At 54.5% G+C, this 15,180-nt stretch overlaps 6 protein-coding genes across 6 annotated transcripts; 4 read left to right on the top strand and 2 right to left on the bottom strand.

Annotated features, from left to right (window-relative positions):
• Positions 1-165: 165 nt before the first annotated feature.
• On the top strand, positions 166-2,221 carry BGZ61DRAFT_537133 (Gaa1-like protein; the record flags this gene model as incomplete). Its single annotated transcript, XM_046254492.1, has 5 exons — positions 166-181; positions 255-504; positions 564-802; positions 857-1,698; positions 1,760-2,221. The coding sequence occupies 5 exons, from the start codon at positions 166-168 to the stop codon at positions 2,219-2,221; spliced, it is 1,809 nt and encodes a 602-aa protein (XP_046098835.1).
• A 269-nt stretch (positions 2,222-2,490) lies between these two features.
• BGZ61DRAFT_537132 (uncharacterized protein) lies at positions 2,491-3,790 on the bottom strand (the record flags this gene model as incomplete). The annotated part of the gene is made up of 3 exons (XM_046254491.1): positions 2,491-3,132; positions 3,202-3,437; positions 3,523-3,790. The coding sequence occupies 3 exons, from the start codon at positions 3,788-3,790 to the stop codon at positions 2,491-2,493; spliced, it is 1,146 nt and encodes a 381-aa protein (XP_046098834.1).
• Positions 3,791-4,270: 480 nt separating this feature from the next.
• BGZ61DRAFT_459421 (uncharacterized protein) lies at positions 4,271-6,296 on the top strand. The gene is made up of 9 exons (XM_046246912.1): positions 4,271-4,467; positions 4,551-4,564; positions 4,620-4,682; positions 4,748-4,842; positions 4,912-5,003; positions 5,074-5,215; positions 5,273-5,431; positions 5,488-5,823; positions 5,881-6,296. Exons 1-9 carry the CDS (start codon positions 4,340-4,342, stop codon positions 5,977-5,979), a joined length of 1,128 nt encoding a protein of 375 aa, XP_046098833.1. The 5' UTR covers positions 4,271-4,339; the 3' UTR covers positions 5,980-6,296.
• On the top strand, positions 6,297-8,197 carry BGZ61DRAFT_459415 (putative N6-adenine methyltransferase-domain-containing protein). Its single transcript, XM_046246911.1, has 6 exons — positions 6,297-6,412; positions 6,493-6,679; positions 6,954-7,070; positions 7,166-7,280; positions 7,349-7,420; positions 7,504-8,197. The coding sequence occupies exons 1-6, from the start codon at positions 6,387-6,389 to the stop codon at positions 7,740-7,742; spliced, it is 756 nt and encodes a 251-aa protein (XP_046098832.1). The 5' UTR covers positions 6,297-6,386; the 3' UTR covers positions 7,743-8,197.
• On the bottom strand, positions 8,139-10,068 carry BGZ61DRAFT_482831 (uncharacterized protein; the record flags this gene model as incomplete). The annotated part of the gene is made up of 6 exons (XM_046249429.1): positions 8,139-8,240; positions 8,309-8,542; positions 8,607-9,385; positions 9,511-9,621; positions 9,673-9,909; positions 9,984-10,068. 6 exons carry the CDS (start codon positions 10,066-10,068, stop codon positions 8,139-8,141), a joined length of 1,548 nt encoding a protein of 515 aa, XP_046098831.1.
• A 1,495-nt stretch (positions 10,069-11,563) lies between these two features.
• Positions 11,564-12,439, top strand: BGZ61DRAFT_363306 (beta-lactamase-like protein; the record flags this gene model as incomplete). Its single annotated transcript, XM_046241424.1, has 1 exon — positions 11,564-12,439. The coding sequence occupies one exon, from the start codon at positions 11,564-11,566 to the stop codon at positions 12,437-12,439; it is 876 nt and encodes a 291-aa protein (XP_046098830.1).
• Between the last annotated feature and the right edge of the window lie 2,741 nt (positions 12,440-15,180).

Below are 15,180 nucleotides of genomic sequence, written 5' to 3'. Positions count from 1 at the left end.
CAGGCAGTCGCTTGTTCGGTACGTACCTCCTCAGCACGGATTACGGATTCGTGGTGGCATCGGGAGCTGTAGATGTACACGGAACCTAGTCTTGACGACAACTCGGACGATTGAGAGTCCCGCGGCGTTGGTTGTTACTCGTCGCGCGAAAGCCTCTCTTTAATCATGTCGCGACTCCTTTGTAAGCTGCTCCCTCACGCCGTGGTGCCCCGTGTTATCTAGCCTGTCGCTAACCCGTGCTCTCTGCCTCCCAGCCTCGGCGCTCTCGCTGCGTCGCGACCCGCGCATCCTCAAGCTTCCTCCTTACCTGTCCTTCCTATGCATCCTGGTCGGCGTCGTCTGGCTCTTTCTCCTACCGCTCAACAACTACTCGCGCCGTACCTACATCTCCGAGAACGCCCTGCTGCCCGGCCAGGTGCACACCTACTTTGGCGGGAGCGAACAGCATGTCTTGCGGGCATACCGGCACGAGGTGGATGAGGTCGTGGGCCGTGATAACTACCAGTACGTTTATTGTGCAGGCGCGCAACTGACGCTGAATCGTGCTGATTGGGGATTTGCAGAATCAACGACAAGCTTGAGGAGATTCTGACGGGCGTTGGACTCAAGGTCGGTCGCCAAAACTACACTTACCATTCCGCCGGCGATGAGTACTCTGGCCAGAACCTCTATGCCATCCTCCAGGCCCCCCGTGGCGACGCAACCGAGGCTATTGTTCTGGTCGCCGCCTGGAAGAATGTCGAAGAGCAGCTGAACCGCAACGGCGTGTCCTTGGCCCTGACCTTGGTCCGATATTTCAAACGTGTGTATTCCGTGGTATTTGACGGCTTGTTCGGAGGCTGACGTGTGATCACAGGCTGGTCTCTCTGGTCCAAGGACATCATCCTAGTTGTACCCCCGGACAGCAAAACGGGCACCCAGGCCTGGGTTGACGCCTACCACGACGCCCATAATCCCGAGCTGGTCTCCCCCCTCCCCCTCAAGTCAGGAGCCCTCCAGGGCGCCATTGCCATCGACTACCCCCAGGAGCAACACTTCAAGGCCATCCACGTAATCTATGACGGCCCCAACGGCCAGCTGCCCAACCTGGATCTCATCAACTCCATTGTCAACATCGCCGGTGGTCAGATGGGCATGACCACCTCGATACAGAAGATGAAGCAACATACGAACAAGTACCCTGACCGCCTCCGGACAATGCTCCGCGGCATGCTGAACCAGGGTCTTGGGTACGCTGCAGGCGCTCACAGCAGCTTCATCCCGTACCATGTTGACGCCGTCACCCTCCAGCCCTATGGTGAAGGCTTTCAGGACGAGATGGCCATGGGCCGGTTGGTCGAGGGATCATTCCGCAGTCTCAACAACCTTCTTGAACATTTACACCAGAGTTTTTTCTTCTACCTCCTCATGCAGACGGACCGCTTCGTCAGTATCGGTACCTATTTACCGAGTGCTATGCTCCTGGCCGCCAACTTCACCATCATGGCCATCTCCCTCTGGGTTAAGAGTGGCCAGTCAGCAACCCAAGGATCCGAAAAGTCCAAGTCTAAAAGCAAGGGAAAGAAGGGCGCCGCCAGCTCTTCGCCGACGCCAGCACAAAATGAGGAGCGCGATCTATTTCTGCCTCTCGCCATTGTTGCCGTGTGCCATGCCCTCTCCGTGGTGCCACTGTATACATTCAACCGCCTCCCCGCCAGCGTAAGTCCTCATAGCCCCCTTTCCTTACCTCGCAGGAGGAAATTCGCTCACATAACATCAGATGCTCGCTCCCGCCTTCGCCATCTTCTCCGTCATCTCGGCAGCCATACCTCTTGCCATCTCCTACCTCGTGAACGTCTTCTACAAGCCGACGACGCAACACTTCCAGCTTACAAAGTCCTTCTCCCTGCTCGTCCTCGGCATGTGCCTCTCCACCCTCGCCACTCTCAACTTCTCTCTCGCCTTCCTCATCGGTGTCCTCGCAACCCCGCTCAGCTTCGTTCGACCGGTCAAGAGCACCGCTGTCCGCTGGTCACTTGCCGGCCTGCTCAATGTGGTCGCCCCATCCACTGTTGTGTACACCGCCGCCCAGATTTGGGGTGTCAGCATCGCCGACCTGTTGCGGGAAGCGAGCTTTGGCTGGAACGTGTGGGGCATGTACACCCCCGTGCTCATCTGGTGTCTCTGGTGGCCAGCGTGGATGGTAGGCGTAATAAACGTGTTTGGCACGACTTCTGCTTGAAAGTCAGATCGTCGGTGCTTCTTACAAGGCTAGCTTATGCTGGTGATGTACAATACTACCATGGATAGAACGGAAACTTCAAGTTTTGACTGTTTGGGATTGCAAGGACGGCCACATGCGGCGTCGCGGGAATGTCAGATTAATAGCCGTCCCCTGGGCATGGGAGTAATGTATGCCCGGATAGAGGTTTCTATTGTCTATATTGTACATTTGCCTGTCATTTTGGTCTCATACCAACGCCGCCTATACAGGAGGTCTCTGGTGATTCTCTACGCTGCCCACACATCCTTGCCAGCCGACTCGATCCAGTTGCCGAGCTGGTTGACACTCGAGTCCCAGTCGAGCAGTCTCTGGCGCATAGCGGCAATCTGCTTCATATCAAGCACCTTGGGCTGGACCCAGGTGATGTGCGCCACGCCGTCCACCTGGTCAATGGTTCCCCGAAGGAGACCCAAACTCAGGGCCTTCATGATGAGGTGCTCAATCTCCTCGGGACGGACCTTGGTCTCGTGAGCGATGGTGGCGAAGGACATGGCTCGGTCGTGGGGGGGTCGGCGGAAGACGGCCTCAGTCAAGGCGGCGAGGTAGATCTTCTGGCGGAGCTGCACAGAGTGATGGTCGAGGAGCTTGTTAGACTCAACGCGATCGGAAAGGACGTCGAAGGCGGCGAGGTCTCCGCGGTTAAAGGCGAAAAGGAGATCTCGCAGCCAGGAGTGTTCGGTCTTGGCCAGGACGTCGAGGATAGGGTGTAGTAGCAGCTCGCCGAAGTTGTAGATGCTGGTGGAGACGAGAGCAGCAATGCTCAGGTGGTAGGCTCGCCTATGACGCTCATCGGGCTTGAGTGCGGCCAGGTCAATGCAAGCGAGGTAGAGGAGGGCATTGCGGTAGTAGTTGGAGAAGTCCATCTTGCGCTGTAGGCGGGGTTTCTGTTAGATGTCTGCATACAAGATGGAATTGTGGCAGAGGGGACAAAGGCATACCTGGTAATAACCGGCATTCGCATCATAGAATGCAGCATGGACAATCGTCTCAACTGAGTCAAACGAGTCAAGTATCCTCTCCGCCTTGTCTAGGTCCTTTCGTGCGCCATCGAGGTCCTCCAGGTCCAACTTCACTCGGGCAACGGCCACTGAAGCAAAGACGAGAGCATCTTGGGAGTTCTCGTTGTCGACCTTCTTGGCAACGGCTTGCAGGAAGACCAGACGCTCCTCATCATCTGTTGGAGGGGGAGATCAGTCAGTACTGCGTCTCCGTCCAGAGTCCGGCGGAGGGAGGAAGGAGAGGAGCTGATTCCAACGTACCTGTACACTCGGTGGCGGCCTTTAGAGCGAGATCCACAAGCTTAAGTTGGTTGATCTTGTCGGCGAACTTGAGGATGAAGACCCGGTAGAAGGACAGTCGTTGAGGGGCGCTGCCGGGGTGGCTGAAGAAGTCGACGAGAGCATTGGTGAGCTGGTGCCAGAGCTTGCGTTCCCAAAAGTTCTCGAAGTCAAGGATAAGGGGCTGGAGCTCCTCGGGAGCCTCGTCTCGCTGCTCGGCGAGGAAATCGGGGATGGCGTCGGCGCTCATGATGGGCGTGTGTGGGTGTTGTTGGGTGGCGGTGATGTGTGCGGGTAGGTATTTGTGGCAGGGCAGCAGGTAGCTTGCACCTCACCTCACTGAAGATGGTTTCGTGGAAATGCGGGACTCGACAGAAGTGAAATTCGGGGATCACAAGGAGGAGGCTTGGCTTGCTCAAGGTCCTCGTTGGAGGGTGGTGAAGTCGTCGGCGATGAGAGAGATGGAGTTGTTAGTGTCGTGGTTGCTTTGGGTAGGTTCGATCCTAAGCTCGTCAACGCGGCTGGCAGGCAGCCTGGTGTCGCAACCTCCAAAGGCGCACGGACCCCTACTGCCACCTCCACCATACACCCACCAAAAGCCGGACACAGTGGGCCACACAGTGAACACAAAAGCTTGGGAAGCTCAGATGTGTCCCGTGACCACGCACGTGAGTCGAAACTAGCGCCCCCGAGGCTGGACCTTCGCTCCCGGGCATCACCAAACGTTGCTGTTGCGACGAACCAAGGCCAATTGAGAGGGATAGCAGCGTTTTCTCGCGCACTCCAGACAATCGCAAGCATGGCTTCGCCTCTCTCTGCCGTGCGGTCTGCCCGCCAGGTCGCCCACAATGTTGCCGGCAATCGTCTCCTCTCCGACATTGCCATCACCCGGACTGGCAAGCCCATCATCCGACTCGAGGGTGGCCGGTAAGTTCCCAAACAGCTTCCTCTACGGTCCCCGCGATGCCGCTGCCATTTCCAGTGATTGCTGACGATCCATTGCGTTCTAGATCATCCCTTGGAGGTGCGAACGACCGAGCCACGAAATCCCGAAAACGAAGCTGACGATGATTAACCAGGCCACACTGCGACGGTATTTGGCGCAACCGGCCAATTGGGACGCTACATCGTGAGCCGTCTGGGTGAGCACCGAATCCCGAAGCTCAAGGAATATGTGTGAACTGGGAGGCTGACAATTACCGCATAGCCCGCCAGGGTTGCACCGTCGTCATTCCCTACCGTGAGGAGATGGCCAAGCGCCATCTCAAGGTGACGGGAGACCTCGGTCGCATCGTCTTTGTCGTATGTCATATCCGAACTGAATCCCCCGGCCAATTTTCCGAGAATCCTGCTACAGCTTCGTCCATCTAGGAATACGACCTTCACAACACGGCTTCCATCGAGGCTAGCGTCAGGCACTCTGACATTGTCTTGAACCTGATTGGCCGAGACTACCCGACCAAGTATGTCATCCCAGGAAGCTCTCCACGGAGGGGCAACGACAACGAGCAATGAGCTAAAAAGAGGCATTAGGAACTTCTCCCTGGAGGACGTGCACGTCGAAGGCACCGAGCGGATCGTGGAGGCCGTCGCCAAGTACGATGTCGACCGATATATCCATGTTTCGTCGCACAACGCCGACTCAAAGTCGGGATCGGAGTTCTTCGCCACCAAGGTGAGTGCCATTGCGGATATCAGTATCAATGGAAGAAGATTCTGACCAGAGAATTAGGGACGTGGTGAGGAGGTCGCCCGAAGCATCTTCCCCGAGACGACTCTAGTCCGACCTGCCCCCCTTTTCGGATTTGAGGACAACCTTCTGCTGAAGCTGGCTGGCGTCACCAACCTGTTCACCTCCAACAACATGCAGCAGAAGTTCTGGCCCGTTCACGTAAGTCGTTTCGTGTTGTTTGGGAATATTTTAACCTGATTGACTGACTGTCTCAGTCCATCGATGTCGGCGCCGCCCTGGAGAAGATCACCTACGACGACTCGACTGCCGGACAGACGTTTGAGCTCTACGGACCCAAGGAGTACAGCATGAGGCAGCTTGCGGACATGGTGGACAAGGAAATTTACAACAAGCGACGACACATCAACCTGCCCAAAACCATCCTCAAGCCTCTTGCTGGAGTCCTGAACAAGGTGCTCTGGTGGCACACGATGTCCGCTGACGAGGTGGAGCGAGAGTTTATGGACCAGATCATTGATCCCGAGGCCAAGACCCTGAAGGATCTCGATATTGAGCCTGGTGACATTGCCAACTTCACCTACCACTACCTGGTAAGTGACATGGGACGTAGGAGATGATGAAGGACTCGTGACTGACAACCGCTGCAGCAAGGATTCCGAAGCCAGAACTTCTACGACCTGCCTCCGGCGACTGAGAGGGAGAAGCGTGAGGAGAAGAAGTACATCCACGTCCTGGATGAGTTGTAAAGCAGCTTTGCATCTGGTGTACTGTATCAAGAGCAAGAGAAATGGTGATTGGCTAGATGGCTGGGCGGACAAGCCGACAGAGTCCGTGTAAATAGGGCCGCATAGATTAGAGAGTCTGCGAGTCCGAACAATTGTACAGGTTTCCTTTGGTTGACAGCCTATGTTTGTACGTCCATGGTGTTGGGTGATTGGGCGAAGAGGGCCATGATGAAGTTGAAGTAGAATCATGAGTTAGCTGACCAAGACTTTTTAGCATACCCTGTACCAAGTGGTCATGGCATGGAGCAATAAGGACCCCGCCAAAAATGTCACAAACCTCGTCAACCCCACCATGAGTGAGTGATCGCATCAACAATACGTCTAACACAGCAACCGTCTCTTCTGTACTGCGTATCCATTCAACCGCAATGTCTGATAGCGATGATGAGCCCATGTAAGGAGCCACCTCTGTTCTATTCTTGCTCCAAAGTCCCAGTGCCCACAGAACTCATTCTGATATGATTCCGCTCGCAGAACGCTCTCGAGTCACGCGCTGGCTGCGCTGGCCGAGTTCGAAGCTGAAAAGGACGCCAGCCAACAGAAGTTTGAGAAGCTCAGGACCGGCATCACGGCCGGGGGCCCTACAGCGCAGGTCATCAGTGGCGATGAACCGTTGTCCATCTCAGCCTTTGCCGAGGACTGGAACGAATCGCAGTTTTGGGTACGTAAAACATGCATCTGCCAAGCTCAACCGGTCCCCAACCTGGTCTTTTAACGACGAGGTGAATGGCGCACCCGAAACGGGCAACTTCAAATATCATCTCTTGGCGGAGATGGCTTCATGATCGACTCCCCATTACATATTCATTACGTACACCCGGCTCCTTGGCCAGACACCATGCTCCCCTCTCCTATCGGGCCCCAAAGAGCTTGAGTTGACCAGGAACAAGTCTTGGCTTACAGAATAGTGATTATTAACGTGTTGTGCCTCCTAGTACTCGGACGAATCGGCGAACGTCCTGGCTGAACAGCTCCTCGGTGGCGCCTCATCCTCGACGACAATCGGCGTCCTCTCTACCCCGAGCGCCTTCGTTGCTCTCAAGAACATTGTGGTGAGTTCGACCTAGTGCTTTTCGGCCACTATTTGAGAGGACCCTACCAAGATAAGACTGGTTGCTGACTTGTTGGGTCGCGTCCTGTGAATTAGAGAAAGCAACCCGTCAAAGACCGGCCTAAGCTGGTGTTGTTTGAGCACGACGATCGCTTCAACGTCTTCCCCGAGTTTGTCTTTTATGACTACCAGCAACCCCTCAAGCTCCCAGGTAACCACTGCTATTTCTGCCCAAGAAAATGAAAGAGGCTATCCATACCAACTGGCTGATTGGTACAGCTGAGCTCAAGGGGACTCTGGATTGTGTCATCATCGACCCGCCCTTCTTTAACAATGACTGCCAGACTAAATGTTCGTTATCCGTCTCCCCTTTAGCTCGCGACTGCACTACCTCCCTGCACCTCATCTCATTTGCTGATGTGAAACCACGATAGTCGCCCTCACCGCTAGGTGGCTTCTCAAGCCATCCTCGATACCTCGCATCATCGTCTGTACCGGCGAAAGAATGGCTGATATCGTCGTGAAGCTCTATCGCTCGTTCGACGTTCGCCCAACCACCTTTGAGCCCGCCCACTCGGGTACCCTCAGCAATCATTACTATTGCTATGCCAACTTCGAATGTCCTAGCTGGACATGGCGACCGGAGACAGACCAGACCGCCCACAAGTCTTGAACGAGATCTGGATGGGCTCTCTATACACTTTGCCCTGCAGCATAGTAGTCCTCGTCTCCTACCGAAGCTCTTGAACCGACAAGCCCTTGGGAAGCCAGAAAGCTGCTAAACCAACACGGGCTAATTGCCATCTATACGAGCCCAGAGGCCATGCGCACCCTTTGCGCTCGAATCTGATATAAGTCTTCGTTGATTCCCCACAGAGGTATTCAATTCCAAACTATGCGCCGAGCTATGCATCCCCAGTCCAGGTGTCTGTGTCTTTGCTCTCCCAGAGTGTATTTTGTCTTGAATATCCGTTGACGCCGGTCTAGTGCCTCTTCCCAACCTTCCCTTCGTAGGTATCCCTTCCTCCAACCACCTGTAGGCCGCCCTCTACCTCTACAAGTCTTAGCCTCAAGCTAGGGAACGGATGATGTAGAATAACAGGTATGCTTGCGCCCCGAGGACCTCCGAGAGGCTCGCCAGCTCCACCTTGTGATCGTTGAATTTGAACCACTGAGACAGAAGAATACGTTAGCAAACATTGCAATCACCACCGACTCGTTTCATCGTTATCGACTCACTTGATCACCAACTCTGCAATATGATACGTAGTGACCAGTCTCAATCTCACCCACGTGAACCACCACACTCAAGAGGTCGTAGGTGCAGGATCGCTCGAGCTCTAGATTTTCGCGGCTGTCACGACTGCGCACACGTTGCGTGTAGGGTAGCATGTTGAGCTGCAGCGGAAACCGCACCCCAGTGTCGATCTTAGAAGCTGCCCGATCATGCCGGCCTTGCCGGTACTCGAAGCGCTGCATACTATTAGCATATTGTCTTTCTGTGGAATCTAGCAGTCGCTAGTGCTGGCTAACCCACCTTGAGCTGCACGGATAGGACGTTTGGAAGACGCTTAATGGTAGTGTGTCTTCTCGCCTGTTGAGTTCCCTTGCAATGATTACACCGGTACTCACACTTATCTGACTTGATGTACTCTTCATCTAAGCACTCTTTCAATGTCAGGACTGGCTTCTTCTGGCCAGTTTTCCTAATTCGTTTCTGCACCAGGTGGTCCAGCCCCAAGCTCAGGTCCAAGAATGACTGAACGGAATTGCTTGTTCCGTTGCAATTCTGGCACGTCGTCGTCGTCAGCATTTTGCCATAGAAGGTCTGGTGGATGATGCAGTTGCAGCTATGCTCGCTTCCACTCTCAGGCTTTTTGCCATCACCGGTCCGCTCGTGAAGCTCCTCCGCCAGGAATTGGAAGAATTCGTGAGCATCTTGCTCCTTGGTGGTTACCAGATTTTCAAACGCCTTTCTCTCTGAAATCCAGAAACCCGACAGGATATTTGCAGCGGTATACCCGTTAGTGTTCTCGAGCGCATAAAAGTCCTGGAACATGTCGTCCATGGCGCAGCTCAGGCAGTGAGGAACTTGACAGTCATTACTGTGGTGTCCGTCGCTGAGATAGAAATTCCGGAGTAGGGGATTGTGAAGGAAGCTTTGAAGCACGACATTCTGGTAGCAGGTGGCGCCTGCGTTGTAGATACCCCGGAGGCCGTTTGCGCGGCACGAGGCGATGGTGGTATTGGAGGAGATGTACCGAGGGTCCTCCTTAATGGAGTCGGTGAAGAGCTCGTCATGCTTTCTCTTACGACCTACTAATAATAAGTTAGTCGCTGGTGTTGATGGAGCAGCCTGTAGATTGGGTGGTATGTAGTCATTGGGGGTGAGATGGGGGAGGTTTACGACTCCCGAGATCTGTCGCCATCAGCATACTCACCGGTGAAAGAGCCCGTTCCTATTTTTCGCACTCGAAGCTCCTCGAGGGTGGGATCCCAGACCAAGTCGTCACATATCTGGCAATAGAGAGATCCGCTTCGGGAATCGACGTCTATCCCAAGTCAGCAAAAGTACTAACGCGGTGGCTTGGACATCCACATACAGAACCGATGCGACTTTTTAGTTCCATGTTTTAATCGATCGTCCTCAGATACGGTCGTCGGGCATTGTAGACAGAGATAATTGGAGGTGAGGGAGGTGACAGGACGGCCTTCTTGGTTGGTCGAGGTTTGGGGGACGATCGGGGTGGCGTCGAAGATGCCGCGAAGGATCATCTTGTAGTGGGCGATGGAGCTGTTCATGACTTCCTGACCTTGGCCAAAGAGAAGCTGGACATGTTCTGCAAAGCGGTTAGAAGGGGAGACGGGGGCTCATGGCGTTCTCAAAGGCTCGCCCAACAGAAGGGGATCGTACCACAACCAAACATTGGCGACCCCGGGCTGGGAGACTTGACCTTGGCATTCTTGGGAGAAGCGGGAGTAGTTGGACGAGCTGACATGATGAGAGCTACCCGGGCTAGTTGGGTAGTCGCGATAGTGAGAGGAGGTATGGGGTAGAGAGCCCGGGCGTAGGCAGAGGAATAGGCGATGCAAGCTAGACGATGACAGGCGGCGAGGTGCGTCACGGTGACTGCGGGTGGCGACCAAGACGGCGGTAGTGTAACTCGGATGGGATGTTTGGTAATGCGACTCGGGGCGCGTTATCGCGGATAATCGAGGGGTAAAATCGCCCGTTCGTTCTGAAGATGCGAAGTTAATAGCAATTCCCAATTGCAGAGGTGGGATCGGCGGGCAGACTTGGTTACAGCATCGTCAGTTTCATGGAACCTTGTGGAGGGGAACAAGCGTTGCCGAAGTACAGAGGATTGGGAGATGCTCGCGCAAGTGAGAAATGAAACATACACTTTAACCAAGTCCTCACGGTGGCGGGTGGAGGCGCCGACGAGATACGATGGCTCACGACGGGAAGATGGGAGAGAGGCAGGTCACCAGTCTGATGCCGAACCACAGACGCCAAACACAGAGCGGCGACACGGATGCGAAGCAGCCAGCGACGGTGATGATGCTCTCTTGTTCAGTGGTGCAGCAAGCCAGGTTGAGCTGGCAACATTGGGATTGAAAAGCGAATGGGAGCCAAGGAACGGAACCGGAGGCACCAGAAGAATAAAGATTCTTAGTCGATGGTGGATGGATGGATGGATGGCGGAGAGAGAAGTTAATGGCGAGGCAGGCAGGTACGCAGCATGGGCTAATTTGTGGTTGGCTGGTAGGTACCTCCTGACGTAGAAAATGTACGGAAGGTACCAACCGTGACGGGCACGCGCCGCCTGTCCCTTGTCCTGTGTGAAATGTCACAGCAAGAGCGAACTTGCGCACGGCCATGCAAGGGAAGCGCCGATAAGATAAGAAATTATTGGGCCACCAGGCCGCTAAGTTAATTAATAAGGAAATCGGCCCCTGTACTTTTAGCGGGCTGCCGCCTGCAGAAAGACACAGCACCGACCAAAGTGCTCTAGAGCGCAGCGACAGATCCCTACTGAGCAGGCAGTCCTCAGTGATGGGAACCCCTCCACGGCTAACCTGAGGAGCTGGCATTGGGCCGAGGCTTTCCATGCTTTTCCTTGGTTGGTAATGTAATGAGAACACTCACAGACCGAATGACGACCAGCCTCTAGTCTCACCCTTATACCAGAAATAACGGTGCGACTGAACATCTTCCTTCATCCCTCCCCACCCCCCTTCACCAACCTCTCCCGTCTTTACTGCCGTTCATCTCCTTCTCTCATCCCAGGTTTCGGCTCCGTCTCGGTTCCTGCCCCGTACCCCACAGTCCACCCAAGTGACCGTCTCCGGCATCCGGCCCCGGTCCTTCCCCGACCGATCTCCGGAGCATCTCCGGAATCCAGTCTTGATCCTACATCCTCAATTTCCTCGCAGAAGTTGAAGATCCCCAACCAATCTAAATAAACGCACATACGAGGCCATAGTCCCCCAATGGCTGCACAGCTCATCGCTCTCCCCGCCGTGGAGCGCCTCAGCCCCGCCTGCATCCGTATCCTAGGCGGAAACCCGGGGAAGTTTACCTTGCAGGGCACCAATACATACCTGCTCGGCACTGGCCGCCGGCGAATCCTTATCGACACAGGCGAGGGTCGAAAGGCCTGGATCTCCTCCATCAAATCCACCCTCGAGCAGGAGAACGCTACTATCGACACGGCTCTAATCACACACTGGCATGGCGATCATACTGGCGGCATCAAGGATCTCCTCAGCCTCTCCCCGCAAACCAGTATCTATAAGAATGATCCAGACCCGGGTCAGCTCGATATTGTCGATGGGCAGCAGTTCTGCGTTGAAGGTGCCAGTTTGACGGCGTCCCATACTCCCGGTCACACCACCGACCACTTTGTTTTCGTCATGAAAGAGGAAGATGCCATGTTTACTGCCGATAATGTCCTTGGCCAAGGTACAGCCGTGTTCGAGGATATGGCCGCATACTTGCAAAGCCTTGAGCAGATGCGACCCATGTTTAATGGTAGGGCTTACCCCGGACATGGCCCCGTCATCGAGGACGGGCCGGCCAAGATATCCGAGTACATCACACACCGGCGGCAGCGGGAGGATCAAGTTGTTCGAACATTAGCGCTCCCGCCCGGTGAGGGGACGGAGAGTCCTGTCGCCGAGGCGATGGTTCCGACCTGGACTGCTATGGAGTTGGTCAAGGTCATTTACAAAGACGTGCCTGAGGCGCTCCACCAAGCTGCTTGTGGTGGTGTTTGCCAGATCTTGCATAAGCTTGAGGGCGAGGGTCGTGTTTCACAGCAGGGAGACAAGTGGCGGCTGGTGGTTGAGGGCCGTTCTTCCCTCTGACGTCGGCTATCTGCAATGTCAATGTCGAAGTATTGTATACTACGATAGCATGAATTCGCACTTGAACTCGACCCAAGCCTGAGCTTACACAGCTCCCCGCGAGGTTTGTGCCCGGGATAGAAGCAGAGGACCAAATGTTAGCGCTGCTTTGCACCCATGATGAGATAGTGGTGGGCGGCTAGTGACTGCAGAGTATTTCATCCTGCCTTAGTCCACAGATTTCGCACAAGATCGCATGAACTTGCATATACTATTTGCAGCTGATGCCAACCTTAACCTCTCATCCGCATATTAAGATGTTGGAGATCTCAGGTCATGGTTTCGTTCCCTTTTCACTAGATAACTCCAGGTCTCTGTGTCAGGAGGGCTTGATGATGAACCGGCTGAACAGAAGTAGTCATACATTTGATAGAAAGCTGCTCTTCCGGGTAAAGCACACTGGACAATCTCATGTCACCGGACAAAAGGTCAAGGCATCCCGAGGGTATCCCGGTGCCGGTGATCTCAGGCGACATTGCGGTTGGCCAGTGTTCTTTGCGCAAGGTATCGGGGAAGTTGTTTGTCCCATCCACCACAGACGAAAAGGAGGGTTGCTCGGCAGCTTCGGGTGGCGTCGCATAGTCGTTCATCAACTGTCCAGGGTCAGTGATGGTGGGTGGGGAACTACGCTGGACGAGTCCCACGGCTTCATTACGGACTAGGCATGGGCGGATGATCCGTCAGACGCACAACCTAATGCAGCCACTTGCGAGACGCGAGAGCGATACTATTTTGTTAAGTACGTACCTCTCATATTCGCCGTTTCCTGAAAGGTTGTGACGGGGTTATGGTAGTGGAGGTGGTGATCCCCTCATCGCCTCATCACTAGTAAAGTGACAACTGTCAGGCGTCGGCGGAATCGGCGGGATCGGCGGGGGGGATGAAGAAGTCTAAATGACGATAAAGTTTAGTCGGTGAGTAATGCTAGGAGCAACGTGGGTAATTTCAATAATCATTGATTAGAAGCGCAGATGTCATATACACTCTGAGAGATATCGGACCTAACTTGCAGCCGTCGGTGTCGGTTCTAAAAACCGAAACGTTGACGACGAGGGAATTCACAAAGGGCGGACTCCCGGAACTTTCGGGCAAGTCGGTGGCAGATGCGTCTGGTGACGCACAACTCGGCAAGCTGTTTGCGTCTTGGCATCTTGGTCAAGTAACAAAAGCCGCATCTGGGCAACCACAGGACACCTCCTCCGGCCTTTCCAAATCATAAGTGGGCCAAGTCGGCAACGGCATCGCCATTTTGACGACCAAGGGCCGCAGAGACGGCCGGGAGCGGGGACTTCTCCACCGCCTGTCCCTTTTTTTTTCGGTGCTCCATCTCAATGCTTGGACTCATGGACACCTGCCCACTTGTGGATGGATGCTATCGTGTTAGTGCCAGAAGTTACATATGCAGCTGTGTAGACAGAGACAAGGCCAAGTTGCCCGAAATCCTGGCAAATGCATGTACAGTCACGCCTAAGGAACAGACTGGGTTCGTGACGTCCGCATGACGAATCCAGCGGCGACGATACGCCGTCTGCTTATTCAGAACCGTCATCATTGAGGGCTGGGGCGAACCGAGCCAAGCAGCAAAGGACACTGCCACTGGTTGATTCGCTATTTGAATCCTACCGGAGGTTTCCGATCTCGTTTCAGCCGATGACATGCTATGATAGAACAACGAGGTGAGCGCTCTTGATATGGGAGCAGCAAGTGGTTGGAGGTGGGATAAGCTGGTATATCCGGGAAAATTGGGTCTCGGGGATAACGGGGCCAGACAAACCAGGTCTTGTCAATCATTACCATGAACGGAGATGGAACGTGGACGAGAACGGCGACTAACAGGTGGTACGATCTAAGAGCTACCGGCATTGTCTCTTCTCCGTGGGCAGCAGACCAACTTGCATGAGACGCACCGGACATGGGCTGCGTGCTTCCGCCAGTGATACGTGTTGTAGGGGTTTCCAGCTGCAATCGGCATCAGTTATTGCCGGCGGGGTGTTCTTGGCTCAGTAATAAAGGTAATAAAAAAAAGTCTCCGATAGGAAGTCGAGCGAGTACTGGTAGGCCCCGGCAAAATCGGCGCTTGACCTTGCCATTGACAAGTCAATGCAGGCCATCCGCAAGACCCCATTTAAGTTACCAGTCAATCCGTGTATTCTTATTCGAGCCATGATGTGTCATCCCAAAAGAAATCTCGTTAGTGGGCATTGGGTGTGTTGGTAAGCCACGCTTAAGTCGAGCCTGGCGGAAATATCCACGAAACGTCCACGGGTCGGTCACAAGCCCAATGAGCAAAGAGGAGGCGCCAACTTACCAAGCGCCAGCTGGGCACCAACTCCGTGGCGGATGCGGATGCGGGTACGGGTGTTGAACATGCAGGCGGGTGGGCAGGGCATGTGTGACATGTGTGACATGTGTGAAATGTATGCGAATGTACCAGTATCTGTCGATCCGTTGGTGATGCCATCGTGGTCAAGCTCGGGCGTGGCTCATGGGTACCTCCGCTGCAGTACAAACAAGGCGTGACTCGCTGGTACTTTATCTTGCTCTGTCTTGCTCCATCATGACATTCCGCGCCAAGTCGGTACATCAAGACGTGGCCACCCGTTGTACATCCCATCCTAGCCTCGTGCTTCTTTGCCGCTGTCTCCAGGAATCATCCACGAGGCCCCGAAAGCCCCAAGTTCGTCATGGTCGGGTCAACACTT

Source organism: Ilyonectria robusta (genome assembly GCF_021365365.1).
Source record: "Ilyonectria robusta strain PMI_751 chromosome Unknown BGZ61scaffold_23, whole genome shotgun sequence".
Classification (NCBI taxonomy): domain Eukaryota; kingdom Fungi; phylum Ascomycota; class Sordariomycetes; order Hypocreales; family Nectriaceae; genus Ilyonectria; species Ilyonectria robusta.
Note: the sequence above shows the minus strand (reverse complement) of the source record. Positions and strands in the feature narration are given on the sequence as shown.